Here is an 18,507-nt window from a genome sequence, read left to right on the forward strand (position 1 = left end):
GGCAGGCGTGGGGGTCCCGCGCGCTCCTGGAGACCCGAGGCCCCGTCCCCCCACCGCTGACTGCAGGGCAGGACGCGCGCGGGCTCCTGGCTCTGAGGGTCCCGGCCGGGGTCGCCGCCCCCCGCCCCGCCCGTCCGCTCACCTTCCGGACTCTCTCTCCGCTTGCGGGCGGCGGCGGCTGCGGAACGGCGGGGCGCGGGGAGAGGAAAACGACAGTGAGAGGCGGCCCTACGCCCGCCCGCCCTCCCGCCCTCCCGGCCCGCGGCTCACCGTGCTTCGACTGCAGTTTCCCCATCGCGGCCGCCGCGCCCCGCCGGGCCCCGCGCTCAGGTGCAGGGCTCAGTTCTGGAGCCGGGGCCGGGAGCCCGCGGGGGCCGCATGGGCCGGGAGCAAGCTAGGGTTCCGGTAGGAGGTGAGGGAAGATGGCTCCACGCCGCGCGGGGGCCGGGGAAGCCAGGGGGCGCCAGGTGCGGCCGCAGGGCGGAGGTGGGGGCCACCGGGCGGAGGGCGCACAGACAGCAACAGCAGCGACGGCGGCCCGGCTCCCTCTGAGCGCGTGCGCCCGCGCCAGGGCTTTAACCGCGGCCCCCGCAGCGCCCCCGGCGGCCGCTGCCCGCAGCGCATCGGCCTCGACCCCCGTCCCCAGCCCGGAGCCTCACCAGCGTCGAGGACCCAGCCCGGCCACCCGTGAGGGCGGTCAGGTGCTGCAGCGGAGCCTGGCGGGAGTCAGCTCTGACCCCTCACCAGGCCGTCCTGGGTCAAGGGATCCCCAATTCCAGAGGAGCCTGAGGGCCCCTCCCTTTGAAGGGGAGGACCCGCCTCCCTTGGCTGCTGGAGAGGGGGTGGGGGTGTGGGCAGCCCAAAGGCGGGTGGTCTCCGTGCAGGACTAGATCCCCGCCCTCTCCTGGCGCTCCAAATTGATGAAGAACCAGCGTTGGTCTCCCCTGGCTGGAAAGGCCCTGCACCCCCTCACTTTGTCCTTGGTTTGAGCAGGGTCTTCTCCGACCTGTGCCTTGAGGGTGTAGGAGCCTCCCAGGAGCCCCAAGCCTGGCCACCTGCGCTGCCTCCTCCACGTGTTCAACTCAGTGGCTTCAGCTGCTACCTCCCTGGCCTCATCTCAAGCTCCTCCAGCTGGCTCTGGAGACCCGTCCCTCAGGACCCTGCCCTGGACCCCCTCTCTGCCTCCTACCCTGCTGGGTACCTCAGGGCTCTCTTCCTTATTTACCTTCAGAGGAACCTTCCTCCCTCACCTCCTCCTGGAACCCTAACTTGCTCCCGTTTCTGGGACATTTCTCCCTTCCCTACCCATGAATCTCCTCCCTGCCACGCCCTGTTGCATTGACACATTGTATCTCCCCAGCCTTTCAAGAGCTAGCTCAGCATTTTCCCCACGGGCTGTTGCCACGCCCACGTCTCCAACCTCAGTGGGTGACCCCACGGTCTGCCAGGGCAGCTCCGGTCCCTGGAGGTGGAGCTCCGAGGCTGGCGGTGGGGGACCCCTCACCTGCCCAGCTCCGGCCCTGCCAGGCCTCCGCTAAGCTGGCCCAGGTCCCACTCGGTCTCTCTGTTCCCACTCCCCTGGCTGGAGCCCTGTCTCACAGCTGAGCAGCGCAGCCCCGCGGCTGCCCAGTGCTGACCTGCACTTCTGGAGCTGACGTCCAGCCAAGCCCTTTCACTTCAATTACTGCCTCCCATTCTCAGACTATCCTCGGGGCAGATGCCGCCATCACACGATTTTACAGAGGCCTAGGCTGCTCAGTGGCAAACCGAAAATTAAACCAGAGGCCGGCCCCCAACCCCAGCAGCCCCCCCTGCTGACTGTCCGCGGATACCTGAGCTGTGGGTGAGCACATGAATAAGCGCACACGGACCCTCCTGGGAGTAGTCTTGCCTGCGAGCCATTCCCACCATCCTCTGAAGAACCCTACTGGAGGGGCCACTTCCTGCAGGCAGACAGCTCTGGCACCTGGTAGCAGGGTTGCACCCGGCCAGGCCCTGCCTGCGATGAGCTCAGAGCGCCCTTGGGTATAGCGTCTAGGCCTCCAGTTTCAGGGCCAGGGCCACCCTCCCAGGCTTTTCCGGCCCCTCCTCTCTCCCTTGCACTACCCCATGTGGACTTTAACTCCCGCTTTGGAAAGTAACAATGCCATCTTCTGTGGTCTCAGGGTCCTAGTGAGTGTGTGAGGATAATAGTGTTACATGTTATGCAAAGTAGCACAGCCTGAGGATTGCAGCCCTTTCCATGCCTCTAAATCCTGCCCCTACTTGAGGACCGGTGAGCCATCCTGGGTGAAGATCTGCTGGTGGGCTCGTGACCCCTGTGTGGCTGGGAGCCTTGCCTCACACATGCATGGGCCCTTCTCCCAAGACCCTGAGAAGGTCCCATTGGGGGAGGTTGGCTGAGGTGCCCCAGCCAGGTGGGGAAGGGCCATTGTGTCTCACTCCTCTGCTGACTGAGCTCTGGTCCTTGCTAAATGCAGATGTCAGGAGGTCTGGGGAGGAAGTGTCCTGGGAGGGCAGGTGGAGGTGGGGGTTGGGGCGGGCCATGGCACCAACCCCACACCCCACAGGGTGCCCAGGCTGGAGGAGCCCATGAGGCTGGGCCTGCACTGGCTGCTGTGCCTTGGCACCCACCTTGTCACTTGGAACTAGGCACATGCAGAGTCCAAACAGCAGAAGCTCCCAGGCACTCCAGTGAACCTGAGTTACTAGGCAAAGGTTTTACATTTGTTCTTTAGCGGCTTTATTGAGATACATGCAATTCATGCACCCTACAATTCACCCATGAAAGTACAGACCATCTCCATCCATCCCACCCAGGACGCCGCCAGCACACGAGGCACACAGCTTGACCCTCAGCCCCGCTGACTGGCAGATCAGGGCTATGTGCCCTCCTCCCACTGGGCTCAGACAGTGTCCTGGGAGTCCTCTGAGACACAGGGATGGGATCCCCCAGGGCTCCTCGGAGTGGGAGCTGGAGAGTGAGAGCAGCCGATTCACCCATTCCTTCCCAGAGGGTCCGGAGTTTCCACCCAGCAGGACACGCCTGACCCCCACCTCCCACATGTCCTCAGGCATTCCCCCCTGGTGGATCCCACAGTGGGGGTTAGGGGCACTGAAGAGCTGAATCTGGACCCCACTGTCAGCTCAAAGGGCAACCCTAAGTGGCCCCTATGCCCCCAATGCCCACTGGACTCTTCCCCCTGTGACCATCTCTCCTGGGTAGGGCAGAGCCCGCTTGGGGTTGTTCTAGAGCTGGAGTCACCAGCTCCAGGCCCTGCAAACCTGACCCCCATGCCAGTTCACAACCCCTTTGCATAACATGTAACACTATTATCCTCACACACTCTCTAGGACCCTGAGACCACAGAAGATGACATCGTTACTTTCCAAATTGGGAGTTAAAGTCCACATGGGGTAGTGCAAGGGAGAGCCCCTTGAGATGTTTGCTTCACAGGGCGGCCTGGTCCCCTCAGCCATTCCAGGAGGAAGGGGTTCTCTTTGCTCGCCTTGACGATCCCTTCTGGTGTGTGCATGCCTTTGCCCTCTGCGGGGCCAGTGGGCACCCACCACGCCTTCCTGGTGCTGCCTCAGTGGTGGCTGCCGTGAGGTGCCCATCTACTTTTCGTGGAGGCCTCAGGACCAGTGTGGTTTGCTGGACGCTCTCCTCACGTGATGCCAGCCCGGCGTGTCCTCTCCTGGGCCTGTCTGTGGGGCAGCCCCCTGCCTGCCTCTTCCAGGGGCCCTGCAGGGACTTCCAGGTTCCTCAGGCCCGTCCCGCCTCGCCTTTCTGTCTGCGTCTGCCCGGGGCAGCCCGAGCTGGGACCTTCTGGCGGGAGCCGCAGCTTCTCAGGGCAAGTGTCCTTGTCCCTGAGGAACGGCCAGTGTACGCGGGGACAGTTGCGGCCCCAGCCCACTGCCAGCCTGGAGGAAAGGACGCGGGGGACCCCCACACGTGACCAGCGGCTGCAGCGCGGCTCGGGCTCACAGCGGGGTGGCCGGAGCAGCCTGGACCCCCGATGCCCGCGCCGTCCAGTCCGGGGGACTCCGAGGCTGAGCCTGCAGGGGGCCAGCCCGGGGGCCATGGTCGTCCTCGCCCTGCCTTTCTCTGGGACAGGGAGCTTTGAGGACAGTTTCGCCTGCTGATAAAATCCGCTCCCAGCACTTTCAAAAGGCAGGGCGGGGCTAAAGCCGTCCCTGGAGGTTAAAATGCGCGTCCCTGCAGCTTTTCAAAACAGCTTCTCCTTATCTCATCAGCAGCGGGCGGGGCAGGGGCCTCGTCTCCAGGTTGAGGAGGTGCGGCCGCAGGACGCCCAGCGGGGAGACGCGGGGAGACCCGGCCGGCGTCCGCCTCCGCTCCCGGCACGGCCGCCCGCGCCCGCGCCCTTCTCTGCACCAGCCCGGGACCGGCAGGCTCAGAAGCGGGCAGCGGCGGGCGCGGGGCTCTGTCCTCCCGGCCCCTCCACCTCAGCGGGCGCAGCCGTGGGGTCCCCACCAACAGCGTTCATGGGGGCACCACGGGCCCCGTCTCCCTCCGTGGCTATTCTCCCCGCGAGACCTTGGCGCTCATGCCGCCCTCGGAACAAAAGCGCACCCGCGCGCTCCTCACTCGGGTTGGGACACACTCGTGAACTCTCAGCGGCGTCACCCTCTTCCACGGCGACTCCACCGTTCTGGGAGGCGGGGCTCATCCTGTTTTGTGGTTGTCACGGCGGCCATGGCTCCTCCTCTCCCGTTTAGAAAGCAGCGAGGTCGGGGTCCGCCGTGTGAGGGGCGTCCGCGGCATGAAGGGGCGTCTGCAGCGTGAGGGGCGTCGGAGGCATGACGAGCGTCTGCTGTGGGATGAGCGTCGTGGCGTGAGGGGCGCCCACCGTGTGAGAGGCGTCCACTGTGTGAGGGGGCGTCGGCGCATAAGGGGCGTCCGCCGTGTGTGGGGCGTCCACGGAGTCAGGAGGCATCCTCCGTGTGAGGGGCGTCACGGCGTAAAGGAGCGTCCGCCCTGTGAGAGGCGTCGCGGCGCGAGGGGACGTCTGCCGTGTGTGGGGGTATCTGCCATGTGAGGGAGCGTCGTGGCGTGTCCGCGGTGTGAGGGGGCATCTTGGTGTGAGGGGCGCCCGCGGCGTGAGGGGGGCGTCCGCCGTGTTAGGGGCGTCGGGGCGTGAGGGGGCGTCGTGGCGTGTCCGCTGTGTGAGGGGCGTCCGCGGAGTGTGAGGCGTCTGCTCTGCGAAGGGCGTCCTCTGTGTAAGGGGTGTCTGCCGCGTGAGAGGGCCTCGCGGCGTGACGGGCATCGTGTAAAGGACGTCGGCGGAGTGAGAGATGTCGGCGGAGTGAGAGATGTCGGCGGAGTGAGGGAGGGGCGTCCCTGTGTGAGGGGCGTCCGCGGAATGAGGGGCGGCCCTGTGTGAGGGGTGTCCGCGGAATAAGGGGCATTCGCGGAGTGAGGGGTGTCCCTGTGTGAGGAGGCCTCCGTGGCGTGAGGGGCGTCCCTGTGTGAGGGGCGTCCTCGAAATAAGGGGCATCTGCGGAGTGAGGGGTGTCCCTGTGTGAGGGGCGTCCGCGAAATAAGGGGCATCTGCGGAGCGAGGGGCGTCCCTGTGTGAGGGGCGTCTGCGGAGTGAGGGGCGTCCCCTGTGTAAGGGGTGTCCCTGTGTGAGGGGTGTCTGCGGAGTGACGGGTGTCCCATGTGTGAGAGGTGTCCGCTGCGTGAGGGGCGTCCCTGTGTGAGGGGGTGTCCGCAGTGTGACGTCACGTTGTGGCGTGCCTGGAAGGCCTGGTGTAGCCAACTCTGCCCCCGGGGTCATTGTCCTCTTTTGAAGACACTGTCTTGGCCCCAGGCTGTGGCTGGAGTTGAAATAGGCGCATGCGCGGAGCCGGCACACCCCGCCCCCCGCTTCAGTGCCGGGCTTTTTCCCCATAGTGCCAGCAAAGCCGTGAGCCTCGCGACCCGAAGTAGCCGGCAAGACTGAAATTCACACGCGGGCTGGTCTCCGCGGGAGCCCTGGGGACGTCTAAGAAAAGCACTGCCTGACATCGGACAAACCGCTGCTGTGACGCGTCACACGGAGCCTGCCGGGGCCATTTCCCCTCCCTGCCCATGCTGCGTTGGCCCTGGTGGATTGGCCCCATGTGGGAGGGTGGCGACTCCGGGTCTGGATGTGTGCTCCCCTTGCGTGCTCTTCACTTTGCAAATGGATGGCTGCGTTTTTAAGTGCACAAGATCCCCTGGGTGTCGTCTGCACACCTCCCCTGAGGCCGCCGTTGTTCGAGTCCACCTCTCCTTGGCTGTGCAGCGTCCACCCGCCATGCTGACCCCTGAAGCCTTGGCTGTGCCTCCCAAGTGCACCGGGTTTCCCTGCAGACACACGCTTTGGCATGAACATGCCTTCTTAGGTATGAACAAGAAGTTCACGTGGCTGCCACACCCAAGTGCCTTGCATTTCGCCTGCTCCCCGCACTGCACGCCCCCCCCCCCCCCCCGCCCCACCGTGTTGCCACACGAGGCTTATTCTGAATTACAGGTTGGTTGTGGTCTCACCTCTGGTACATGGACTGTTAAAACTATTGAAAGGGAGGTGGATCTGAAGCACGCCTACCTGTTTCCTGGCATACCTGGAACGTTGCCAGACCACTGGATACTTAGAAGGCTAATTCTACATTTATCCTCAGCCATCATTCTGAGCGCCTTGAAAAGATGAATCATCTGCACCGACTATTAAATTTAATAACCATGCAGTTCTCAAGGGAAATTGCCTCAAAGGGACCCACACTGGCCACGATTCATGGTTGAGGAAACACCTCTTCCAGTTTCAGGTAAATATTTGTGCAGCTCTTTCGGGCAATTTGTGATTAGAGACCCAGAAGGAAAAAACCCACCCAAATCAGAAAATGGTTTTCCAAAGGTGTTCTGGGCATACTTTTGTATGCACTTGTTTTTCGGGTTTTACTGGTTTTTATTGCAATCAAAATAAAGTAAGTTCAGTAAAAGGGCCTTGCAAGCTGGGCAGCGAGGGCAAGTAGAAGGCATGATTCGTGGGCAGCAGAGAAGCCCTGGGCTCCTGGCTTCTCAGTTCGAAGCACACCCGGGCGTACACACCGGTGAACATGTGAAACACAGCCATCACGTGTAGCAGGGCAGACGGCAGTGACGGTGAGAAGCCGCCTTCCAGGAGTCCCGTATGCGTGATTTATTTATTTATTTATTTATTTATTTATTTATTTTTATTTTTTATTTTTTTGAGACAGAGTCTCACTCTGTTGCTCAGGCTGGAGTGCAGTGGTGTGATCTCAGCTCACTGCAACCTCCACCTCCCGGTTCAAGTGATTCTCCTGCCTCAGCCTCCCCTGTAGCTGGGATTAGAGATGCGTACCACCATGCCCGGTTAATTTTTGTTTTTAGTAGAGATGGGGTTTTGCCATGTTGCTCAGGCTGGTCTCAAACTCCTGACCTCCAGTGATTCCTCCCCCCACCCCCATCTCGGCCTGCCAAAGTGCTTGGCCTCCCAAAGTGCTGGGATTACAGGCGTGAGCCGCCACGCCTGGCCGTGATTTTTAAAATAACCCAGGAATCTGAATGAGCAGTGAAGGAAGCCCAGCTGCCAAGAAACATGTGTGGGCATCAATTATGATCACTGAGGTCCTCTCCACCTAAACACTTGCTGTAATTTGGTGATATTTGTCTTATCCCAACCTGGGGAGTTTTAGTCTTAGTCTTTGTATCTTATCAGCTCTGGCTTGGAGGGAAGTCTCTCCCGGCTGGAAATGAAAGTGTGAATCAACAGTGAGTTGCTGCTCTCACTTCCAGGTGAAGGGGCTTAGGTTCGTCCTCCGCTCCATTCACCGTGCGTTTGGCCTTGGGTGCCCAGGCCGGAGCTGGCCTGAGACATGGAAACTCAGACAGCTTCTGTACCTGACCACTGAGGCCTGCTTCTGCCTGAGCTGCAGCAGCCATGTTCCAAATGTGTGGTTTGTGGTGAAATTTCACTGGGAAATCAGAAAAGATCACAAAGTGACCTCGGCTCAGGGATTTCTGTGGACACCTGTTTCCCACGCAGGCATCATCTGAGGACAGGGGATGCGATCATTGGGCATGGTGACTGATGCTTCTGCAGAGGCTCGGGGTCCATTAGGTGTCCCGCTGTCCACAGCCCAGGGGGCTCACACGCCTCTTTGCTTGCCCCTGAGAAACCCAGAGAACTGCTTCTCCACTGCACTGCAGTCTTCCATGTGTGGCTCTGAGCTGCTTCTGGAAGAATCCGCATGCCTTCGTGGGTGTTGTCAGTGAGTGTGCAGGGAATGCTCCCTGAGGGAAGTCTCCGCCATCTGGTGGGTCACAAGATGCCCCTCTGTGGCCTGGTCCTGCGGGCTTCCCCTTCTCCAGCCTGGTCATGCAATGCCAAACTCTCTCCTGATGGTTCTCACCAGGGATGCGTCTTCCCTCCTGCCAGGACACCTGCCACTGCCCCTGACTGCCCTGCCTCCTGCCCTGTCCATGGGCCTGCATGCATATGGAAGGGGCTTTGTGTGTGCCAATCAGCCCCGAGAAGGAAGGAAGGTTCCCCTGCCCACTCCTCTACCCAGGGTCCCCAGCTCCTGGGGCAGTGCTGAGACATGCTGCTATTACCTGCCCAAGTCCCAAGTTCCCAGGGACAGCAGGCCGCTGGGTCTACCACCTCATAGCTGCCCAGGACAGCCCCCAGCCCTGGGATCACAAAGGTAAATAAATAAATCTTTTATTTATTTATTTATTTATTTTTGAGAGAGTCTCAGTCTGTCACCCAGGCTGGAGTGCAGTGGCATGATCTCAGCTCACTGCAACCTCTGCCTCCTGGGTTTAAGCGATTCTCCTGCCTCAGCCTCCCGAGTAGCTTGGATTACAGGCACCCACCACCATGCCCATCTAATTTTTTTTCTATTTTTAGTAGAGACAGGGTTTCACCATGTTGGCCAGGCTGGTCTTGAACTCCTGGCATCAAGTGATCGGCCCACCTCGGCCTCCCAAAGTGCTGCGATTACAGGCATCAGCCACCCAGCCCAGCCTAAAGCCACTTATCTTTAAGATGGAGGCCTCGGCCCCTTTAACAGGTTGTGCAGTTCTTGTGGTTGGGGGAGTCCCTTTCCATGGCCCACCTCATCCACCGCTGGGGACTCCCTGGGGTCCCAGCAACAAGGACCCACTCCTTCCCCTGCCCAGTGCACAGGTGTAGATGCCAGGCAGATTGGGTTGGGGGTTTACTGCAAATTTTCCTTGCAGCAGCGGACGTGGACTCAGGGAACGAACCCAGTCCTCAGTCTTCAATTCTCAGCCCACAAAAGGGGCTTTCTACCTTGAGGAAGGAACCCCTCATTTAACATCTTTTTCTTCAAGTCTTCACCACATCACGGATGTCAGTACGATGAGATTGCAGCAGGCACAGAAGCCTGAGGGTACTTGGTGGGGGGAGGCCTGGGGATATTGAAGGACCACATGGTAGGCAGTGGTGGGCAGATTGTGAGTTCTATCCTGATGGGCGCCCACAGGCAACAGGACCCCCGGAGGTGGCTGTGCCTCCATCTCCTAAAGAAAGGCAGTGCTCACTCATGCTGGGAGTACGTGGTGCAGAATTTACAGCCCAGGTTGTGACAAGGATGTGTAAGTCACTGTGCCTGAGTCACGGAAACCCAACAGCGTTTATCACCTCTTCCCCCAGAGAGATGAGGGGACCAGGGACGGCGCTTCCATGAGGGTCAGGAAACTGCACTCAAGGCCTGGACTGGGATCCATCTTCCCATAGCTGTCAGGGAAGGAAGCTGGCCCTCCCATCCCTCCTGGAGGGACCAGGCCACCAGGTCTTTGATCCTGAGAGGCATCTTTGCAAAGGAGCAGAAAGGGTGGTGTCTGCTCAGGGCATGGCCCAGGAGACTTCCACCCCTCGCCCCTTAGGAGCCCCTTAGGAGGCAGCAGATGGGCCTAGCACAGGTGGCTGGAAGGGTCCAGTCCCTCCATCCCCAGGTCTCTGAGAGGAATCACATAGTTCTCCCTCCAACCCAGGACCTAAAAACCTCCAGCTTGCCTCCGAGAAGAATCCTGCTGGCCATTTCCCAAGGCAGACCCAGACCACAAGAGGCTAGAGGGTCTGCCCACATCCTTGCCTGGGTGCACCTGCCCCATTAATGTTCCCTGCAGCCCAGGACTCCTCGGCAAAAGCCTTGTGAAGTCACGCGTCCAGTTTCTGGGGAGTTAGTTTAGTTAAAACTGGACATCATGATCTGAAGTCCTCATGTCCATCTTGGGTGAGCTGTGGAGTGGAGCTGGGTTAGCTGGGTGCTGGAGGGTCCCAGAGGGTCTCTGGGATTCTCCTGGCAACAGGGGAGCCTGCTGGGCTGCCTAAACAGTGCCTGCTGGGCCAAGCCTATTGCTTAGAGAGCACCTGCGGCAGTCCTTGTGTTATAGTTTCTTTTCTCACCTCAGAGGGTCAGAGTGGCTATGTCCAGGATCCCCTCTTCAGTGGCAGTTTTGGGAGTTACTAAAAGAGGCTCTTCCCACCCCACTGCCAGAATAGTGAATTGCAGTGAGGCATCCTGACCCCACCGCCCCACACAGGGCCCCAGGTGGACACAAAGTCTTTTCTGCAGAATGTGAGAGCCAGTCCTCCCTGCCCTGGACATCCGGCTCCCCACCCTGGGCAGTGAGGCCAGGCATTCCTGCAACTCTCTCCTGCGGGTAGTGTCTTGAGTCTGCAACCATGGACACAGGTGGCAGCAATGTACTTGGATTCCGACGAAGAGGGTGCCCATGGCTGAGGCAGGACTGGGTTCGCGGCCATCCAAGTTAGCATCTGGGAGAGTGGGCTCACACTCCGGAGAGCCTCCTCCCTTCAAGTCTTGGTGACTTGTCAGGGGATTTGTAGCACGAGGTGGTTGCCTCACCAAGGGAGCCGCATTCTTGGGCCTTGTAAACTGTCTGGACACCGCAAAGCATTGATGCCTCCCTGGACAGCATGGTCCTGGCTCTGCCGACACATCCGTCATCATACTACACACTTGCAGCAAACATAGGGATGATGCTTTTCATCCAAGGTGAAGATTGGTGGGGAAGGGCTCTGTCTTGGCCCATGGGCCTGCAGGTCTGTCTCTGAGTTGGGACAGCTGCTGGAAGGCCCCACTAAACTAATGTAAGATACTTGGAAAGTTTGTCACCAGGGGAAGAAAGCATTCTGGACTGCATCATTGATGTCAGATTCCACTGTGTGTTTAGAAGGCAGTTTTGTTTCTAAGAGTCTCAAAATGTAAGCAGCAAACACCCTGCCAAGCTGCAGACATCAGGCAGATACAGAGAGGGGTGAAGAACTGGAGCAACTGAAGGCACTTCCCATGGATGCAGCGGGGAGAGGAGCTCTTCCTAGGAGCTGAGGGCCAGGATCCCCCTGGGGCCCTCTCTGGTCAAATGAAAATGGCTCCTGTCTTATATATTAGGTGAAAGTTTGGATCTCTGTTCTGTAAACTGGCCAGGACTGCACAACAACCTCCCAGTGGCCCACGGAGTGGCACCCTCACGGGGTGAAGCCGCCCCCAGCACCAATGTAGCCAGAGCTCTGGCTCCCTGGGCGAGCTGGAGAGGAGGCACTTCAGTAGGGGCTGGGGGTGCTGTGTGATTTGCCTGAGAAGCTGCTTCTGTTAACGAAGTCCTGTGCCTGGTGGGAACTCGGGTGGGCCATGAGGAGAATGCACCCATGTCCTCACGCACGTGGCTGGGCCTCCTCCTCATCTTGTGGCAGCACCAGACATTCCAGAACATGGGTTCAGGAAACTTAGACTGGGTCTGAACCAGCAGGAACCATGCCAAGAAACATCTTCCCACGGTCCCGCTCTTCTCTCCCTCTCTCTTCCCTCCCTCCCTCCCTCTTCCCTCCCTCCCTCTTCCCCTTCTCCCTCGTCCCCCTTTTCCTCTTTCTCTCTGATCATCAATCTTCCGAGTTATCACAACCAAGTGAGACTGACTCAAGCTGTTATTGAAAATATGGCCACATCGAATGTTTTTCTGATAAAAAGAAGAACATAAGTAATTGGGGCAGGGGGTGAAGTGGGGACCTGGCAGATGCCCTGGAGGCAACACTAGGGTGGATTTGCTTGGGCAGAGCTCTCAGGCCCGATGGAGTGGAGGGCACTGCCTTGATCCAATGTAGCCCATGGACTGTGCCTTTTCCCGGACCTGATGCCTTTCCCACCCCTGCCCCTATTGCCCCAGAGCCAGGTGAGGGCAGATGGCCCAGGGCCACCTCAGACCCCCACTGGGAGAGCAGCCAAAGCCATGCCCAGTACCAGTAGCAGTGCCTCATGTTCTGAAGATCTGCCTTGTGGATAAAAATGCCTCATCCATTCTAACTGCTATGGAATATTCACTCATAGACATTTATCACACTTTTTCCAGGTTATAGTTTTGTGAAACAAAATGTTTATTATTTTTTGTTATGAAAGTGCTGTATGATCATTGTAAAAAAATTAGAAAAATGTGAAGAGGAAAAGAAAAATTCCCTCCCCCCTCCCACAGATTCCCATCTCCCAAGATACTCACCTAATTATCTGCAGTTTTGTTTCCTACTTATTTTACTGAAAATCATTTTGTGCTCATTTCTTTATATGTTGTCAACTGAAGATTCATGAGATTCATAAACATGGAAGGGAGAGCTTTGTTTTTCTAAAGAGTTGCAGCCTGCAAGCAACCATCCGCAGGCTGGGAGGCGTGGCCTCTGCCCTAAACCAGAAGCAGGCACTTTGAGGGTAGGGAGGATGAGACAGGAATGTGCTGACCCTGGTGGCTGAGAGGCTACAGGAGGCACTGTGAGTACTCTACAAGGGTGAGGGGCACGCATACACAGTGAGCTCACATGTGTGTTACATGTGTCCCATGTTCACTTTGGGGTGGGGACTTAACATTTAAGTGCATTGAAATGAGGCTCTGTAGGTCAAAAGGTGAAATGAAGGACACAGAGGCATCCTGTGTGCAGCCTCTACACTAGCTAGAGCCAGTCCACAGTCTGGATCTGTTATCAGGAAGGAATGCTGGCTGGTTGTTGTGTCAAAACTACATGAGGGGTGGGGAGTCTGGCAAATCTTTCAAAAGGGCTTTCTGTTTACCCTTAGGAAAGAAACTCAATGGCAGCGGTTAGTGAGGGAGGGGGCATAATGAGGCCTGTCTGGCATTTCATCCCTTCATGGCTGGGAACCCAGTGTTTAAGGTTTCTCCAGAGTCCCCTTGGCCAAGAAGGGGTTCGTTTAGTCAGTTGGAGGTCTTGGGATTGTATTTTTATTTTTCAATGTTCAAATATTCTTTAAAAGTGCAATTTACCCTTCTGCCTGGTGCTTGAAGGTACAAATGTAGGGACATGGGTTTCACCATTTCTTCCCATCAAGCAGCTACATTGTTTTTAGTTTGCCATTGCAGGTAACATTGTATTGGGTGGCCTCCTTCACAAATTCCTGTTTATGTTTCTAAGTGATTCCTGAGCTTCCCTGGAAGAGGGATGGAACTGCTTTTGTCCTTAGAGGAGCAGCCGCTCAGAAAGCTGCTGCCAGCCCACATGCCCACCAGCCACACGGGCAAGCTCGTTGCCTTTCCAAACTGTAGCAAACTGAAAAACAAAGTCTCATGATGGTTTCAGTGTTTGTTTCCTTGGCCATGGGCAAGGTTGACATCTATGTTGAATGTCTACAGTTATATTTCTCTTTCCATTATGGTGTTGTTTTCTTGATTAGTAAGAACTTTTCCTCTGTGAAGGATGTTTTCTCTATAATTTTGCTGCAAACATTCACCCCGTTTGCTATTACATTTATTTGGTTTTTGATTTTTTTTTTTTTTTTTGAGATGGAGTCTCGCTCTGTTGCACAGGCTGGAGTGCAGTGGCACAGTCTCGGCTCACTGCAACCTCTGCCTCCTGAGTTCAAGCCATTCTCCTCTCTCAGCCTCCCAAGCAGCTGGGACTACAGGCGCATGCCACCACGCCCGGCTGATTTTTGTATTTTGAGTAGAGACAGGGTTTCACCATGTTGGCCAGCCTGGTCTCAAACTCTCAACCTCAGGTGATCCACCCACCTTGGCCTCCCAACAAGCTGGGGTTACAGGCATGAGCCACCACGCCTGGCCCTGTTTTTTTATTTATAGAAGCTTAACATCTCTATGTAGTAAAAGAAAAAAAGCACATTCTTTTCTTATTTAATAGTGTAATCGGGAATCTTTGCCATTGGAATGGGCTGCTCCACGGTGTAGGTGTGGCTGATACCTGCCCAGTGGTGTTTCAAGCACCCTGCTCACTGCTGGGTCCCCAGGTGGTGCTACAAGGTTGCCAGGGACCAGCCATGGCCCGTGTCCTCAGCTGCCTCTGCTCCCCTGGAGCTCGCAACCTCAGCAGGATGGGGGTGGAGTGGGGTCTAGACTTTGGGTCCATTCCCTTCTGACTCATTTGCTGCTAGAAACGATTTGTGGCATCCAGGGGGCATTGTGTGCATGTGCTGTGGGGTAAGCACAGGTCTGGGCACCTGTGGGTGATGAACGGGTATGCCTGAGGGTGCTCACCGCCCCAGCAAGCAGGCGGCAGCAGGTCCTGGCTGTCCAGAGCACAGGACATTCACATGTGGAAGCTGGTCTGGGGAAGGCGGCCCCTTTGTACCTGCAGCAGAGCTGGCTTGGTGTCGGGCTGGAGGTAAGGACAGCCAGGTGGAGAGGGAGCGATGAGGGTGGATGGAGTTGGCCCTGAATGGAGATGTAGGCTCTGAGAGTCTTCCATGGCCTTCCCAACAATGCCTTCCTGCAGGCAGGCCCAGGCCCACTGAGGTTTCCTCCTGCAGACAGCCCACCTGCCACCCACCCAGACACTGGCTGTCTCCTTAGAAACCAGCCTCCAACTCAGGCTGCAAAAGGAGACTGTGGCCACACTAGCTTCCAGGTTTGAAGTCCCCCAGGCCAGTGGGACATGGTGTAGGAAGTGGCGTTCTTTCTAGTGTTTCCCTCCAGAAGGCTGTGGGGAGGTAGAAGGGGCAGGCCTGCAGCCCCACCAGGCAGCCACAGTGAGGCTGGCTGGCCCAACTCACCCCTCCCAGGAAAAGGGATGGTGGAGCACCCCTGGCCTCTGGTACCCACGGAGCCACTGGCAGGAGGCAGCCTGAAGTTCAGGCTGTTTCTCAGTTGGGCCAGACCAATTGTCCCAGACGAAAGGGGTTGCCAGGCAGCTTTCTCTTGAGGCCTCCTCATGGCTGTTGACCAGAAGGCCACCTGCCCATGGGCTGTCATGTCTGTTTCCTGGAGCCTCAGGACCACCCAATGGGCAGCACCCTGCATGGACTCTGAACACTGCATGTGGCCTGGGCATGGACACTGTGGGCTCCTGGCTGGCTGAGATGTGGCTGGGTCCTGAAGAGCCCTATGTAGGGGGCCCTCACCATGTTTATCCAAGGGTCTGAGTGAGCCCAGGGTCCACTGAAGTAGAGGAGGGTTGTACCTGATGACACTTTTCCACACACCTGCCCTCCAAACATGCACACACACGTTCACATGCATGCATACAGCACATGTACCCATATGCAAGTTCACACAAGCACACACAGAGCCTGTGCACAGGGTAGATGCCTTTTGCATTTTCAAGGGCTCCATTGCCCTCTGCATGTAACACGCCCCACCTCCTGGGCCCTGAGCTTGGTTTAATGCTCTGCTGTTGCTGTCTTGAAATTCTTAACTTTTGAACAAGGGGTCCTACATGGACATCTTACCCTGGGTCCTGGAAATTCTGTGGCAGGTCCTGCTTCCATGACCTCTTATGGAGCAGGATCTATCCTAACAGAAGGCCAGCCTGGGAGCCGGTCCTTCCTCACTCCTGGATGAGAATGGGCATCAGCCCTCCCAGGTGCTCCCTGCTCCTCTCCCCTCCTCTCTCCCCTTCGTTCTCCCTTCCCCTCCCTCCTTTCTCCCTTGATCTCTCTCTCCTCTCTCCCCTCCTCTCCTGTCTCTCTTCCCTCCTTTCCTCTCCTCTCTCTCCTCCTCCCCTGGAGCCTGCAGGGACCTCCCATTTATAAAAGTTTCTTGCCGTGTAAGGGTCTCTGTGCAATTTGCAGACAGAGTTCAGCCTTTGTGATCAAGCCCTGTGAGGGGGCAGTGCACGCTGGGTCCTGGCTGTCATTCCCGTCCCACCACTGACCCATTGGCCCTGCAGAACCTGTGTCACTCGTTCCTCCAGACCCCATATCTCTTCCACATTGGGCAACTTGAGAACGACGGACTGAGAGGTAGGGCTAGCTCGACTCCGATACTCTCTATCAACCAAGTCCGAAGAAATGGGTTTAAAGAGGTCACCGCTGCTATCCAGCTGCTTCCTGCTTGCAAAGCTCTCCTGGAAATGACCACAGATTCCATCATCCTGGCTGACAGTCAGGGAGTGGGGGTGGAGGTTGAACTCTAAGAGCAGAGGGTGGGCTGTCCTCTCTGCACTCACCCCAGAAATGGTTTCCTTGGGAACAGCCTGGGTGAGGACCAGGAGGTGGCTCTGTGCCCATCCAGCTGCTCACAGCTGCTCAGCCGGGCCTCACAATCTGGGGTCATTTTCTTTTCTTTTTTTTTTTTTTTTTTGAGACGGAGTCTTGCTGTGTCGCCAGGCTGGAGTGCAGTGGTGCGATCTCAGCTCACTGCAAGCTCCACCTCCCGGGTTCACGCCATTCTCCTGCCTCAGCCTCCCGAGTAGCTGGGACTACAGGCGCCCACCACCACGCCCGGCTAATTTTTTGTATTTTTAGTAGAGATGGGGTTTCATCATGTTAGCCAGGATGGTCTCAACCTCCTGACCTCGTGATCCCCCTGCCTTGGCCTCCCAAAGTGCTGGGATTACAGGTGTGAGCTACCACACCTGGCCGATCTGGGATCATTTTCTTCTGAACAACAGACCCCAAATCCAGGATTCTCCTTCATGGTATCCCAGGACTAGACAAGGGTCCTCAGGGCAAACACCTGATGTGGCCCAGGCCTTCCATCAACAGTTGGTGCTCAGAGCCTGGGAACTTCAGAACCCTTCACCGCTCTCTGGTAACTCAGAGTTGCCAAGCATGTCGCACCATTCCCGAGAGCAGGGGCCCCGTCTTACTCAGGGCACACAGTAAGTGCATAATAACCGTGCTGCACTGTGGAATGGAACTGACCTGTTCTCTTTCCTGGGTTTTCCAAGTGTCCATAGATATGTCCCAAGTGGGAATGCACTTAAAAAAAAAATCAACTCCCCTTCTACACAATCCCTCCCTCCCTTGCCTGTTGCCCTGGCCACCTGTTTTTTCTCCCCAGTGAGTGCAGGGGGCTCCCGGCTTCTCCGCAGTGATGGACAAAATAGCCCTGCTCTGCTGCCCTGGGGGTTTCTGTCCTGGGCTTCTCTCCTGAAAGCCCATGGTCACTTGGTGCTAAACAGTTTTCGCCTAGCAGAAATTGCCTCTTTAATTTTAATGCTTATAACTTCCAGGAACTTCATTGAAGATAAGCCCCTCTCCTGGGATTCTAGTTGCCAGTTATTCCTCGTTATTTCCCAACCCTGCCGGACATCCCAGGCCTCATGGCCTCTCAGCTGCACACGGGGCTCAGCCCCCAGAGCTGCCTTTCTGCTCCTTGGCAGCCGTTCCTTCAGTCTCACTGAGGAGTAGGAGACAGAGAATGTTCTGTGGGACCACAACCGAGAGAGAAGAGCTCTGGATTGAAGGGGTTAAAAACCACCACTTTTATTTAAAAAAAAAAAAAAAAAGCACAACAGGACAGACCCATGGTTCTGTTCCTGTGCCACTGAGGGATGCCTGACCTTGCACAACTCGATTTCTTTATCGCAGAGGCTGGGGGTGGAGCCATGCCACTTCTGCTGGGACCTGTGCAGGAGGGGTCGCCCGGGTGGGCACAGTGCCACTCTCTTTGCTGTCCCTGGAAGATGGGCTTGGTCTGCAGTCTACACATCTCAGTCCTTACTTGCCCATGTACCAAGGTCCTGGGCACTCCACCTCCCCTTGGGCCAGACAGACCCTGATGCTGCCTGGGAGCCTGCAGAGAGAGGTGGTGCAGATGAAGGCCACCAGGTTCCAGAAGCCCCCTGCCAGGGCATCCTCTTGGCTCAGTCCCGTAAGATCACTGTGGGGAGCAGGAAGTATCTGGGCTGGGCCCCCTGATCTTCAGGGCTAACCCTGGGCCAGGATGGAGATGAGGTGTACGGTGGAATTCTGCACCAGTGAGAAGTCCTGGAAGGGCTGAGAGCCAGGGAAGGGATTGCACTGGTTTCTTTCTGATCATCAGAGGGGGTGATGGGCATGCGCGTCCTCATCGCCAGTCTCCTCTGCTCCAGCACCCAGGGGCTTGACGTTTGCCCACTGGTCCCTAGCCCTCCTGGGGTTGGGGGTGGCACTGAGGGAGGAAACAGAGGCCTCCCGGGGCTGAGCCACACAGGCCAGCTCCATCTGTCTCACCCACCTCCCTGAGCTCACCATGGGCTGTGGGCTATGGCTGGTGGGCCGGGTGTGTGAAGA

The 18,507-nt window shown here is 57.5% G+C and overlaps 1 protein-coding gene across 2 annotated transcripts in view; it reads right to left on the bottom strand.

Annotated features, from left to right (window-relative positions):
* The window catches only part of NKD2 (NKD inhibitor of WNT signaling pathway 2), a 33,100-nt gene extending 32,550 nt beyond the window's left edge, over positions 1 to 550 (bottom strand). Inside the window, exons 1-2 of one of the 2 annotated variants that reach the window (XM_055246156.2) lie at positions 271 to 550; positions 143 to 178 (exon numbers count right to left, since the gene is read on the bottom strand). In XM_055246156.2, the coding sequence (XP_055102131.1) occupies positions 143 to 178; positions 271 to 295 (61 nt within the window). In that variant the 5' untranslated portion in view covers positions 296 to 550. The remainder of the gene's footprint in view (positions 1 to 142; positions 179 to 270) is intronic. The other variant, XM_055246159.2, reaches the window with a different exon arrangement.
* Positions 551 to 18,507: the final 17,957 nt, after the last annotated feature.

The sequence above is a fragment of the Symphalangus syndactylus genome, chromosome 16, assembly GCF_028878055.3.
Source record: "Symphalangus syndactylus isolate Jambi chromosome 16, NHGRI_mSymSyn1-v2.1_pri, whole genome shotgun sequence".
Lineage (NCBI taxonomy): Eukaryota > Metazoa > Chordata > Mammalia > Primates > Hylobatidae > Symphalangus > Symphalangus syndactylus.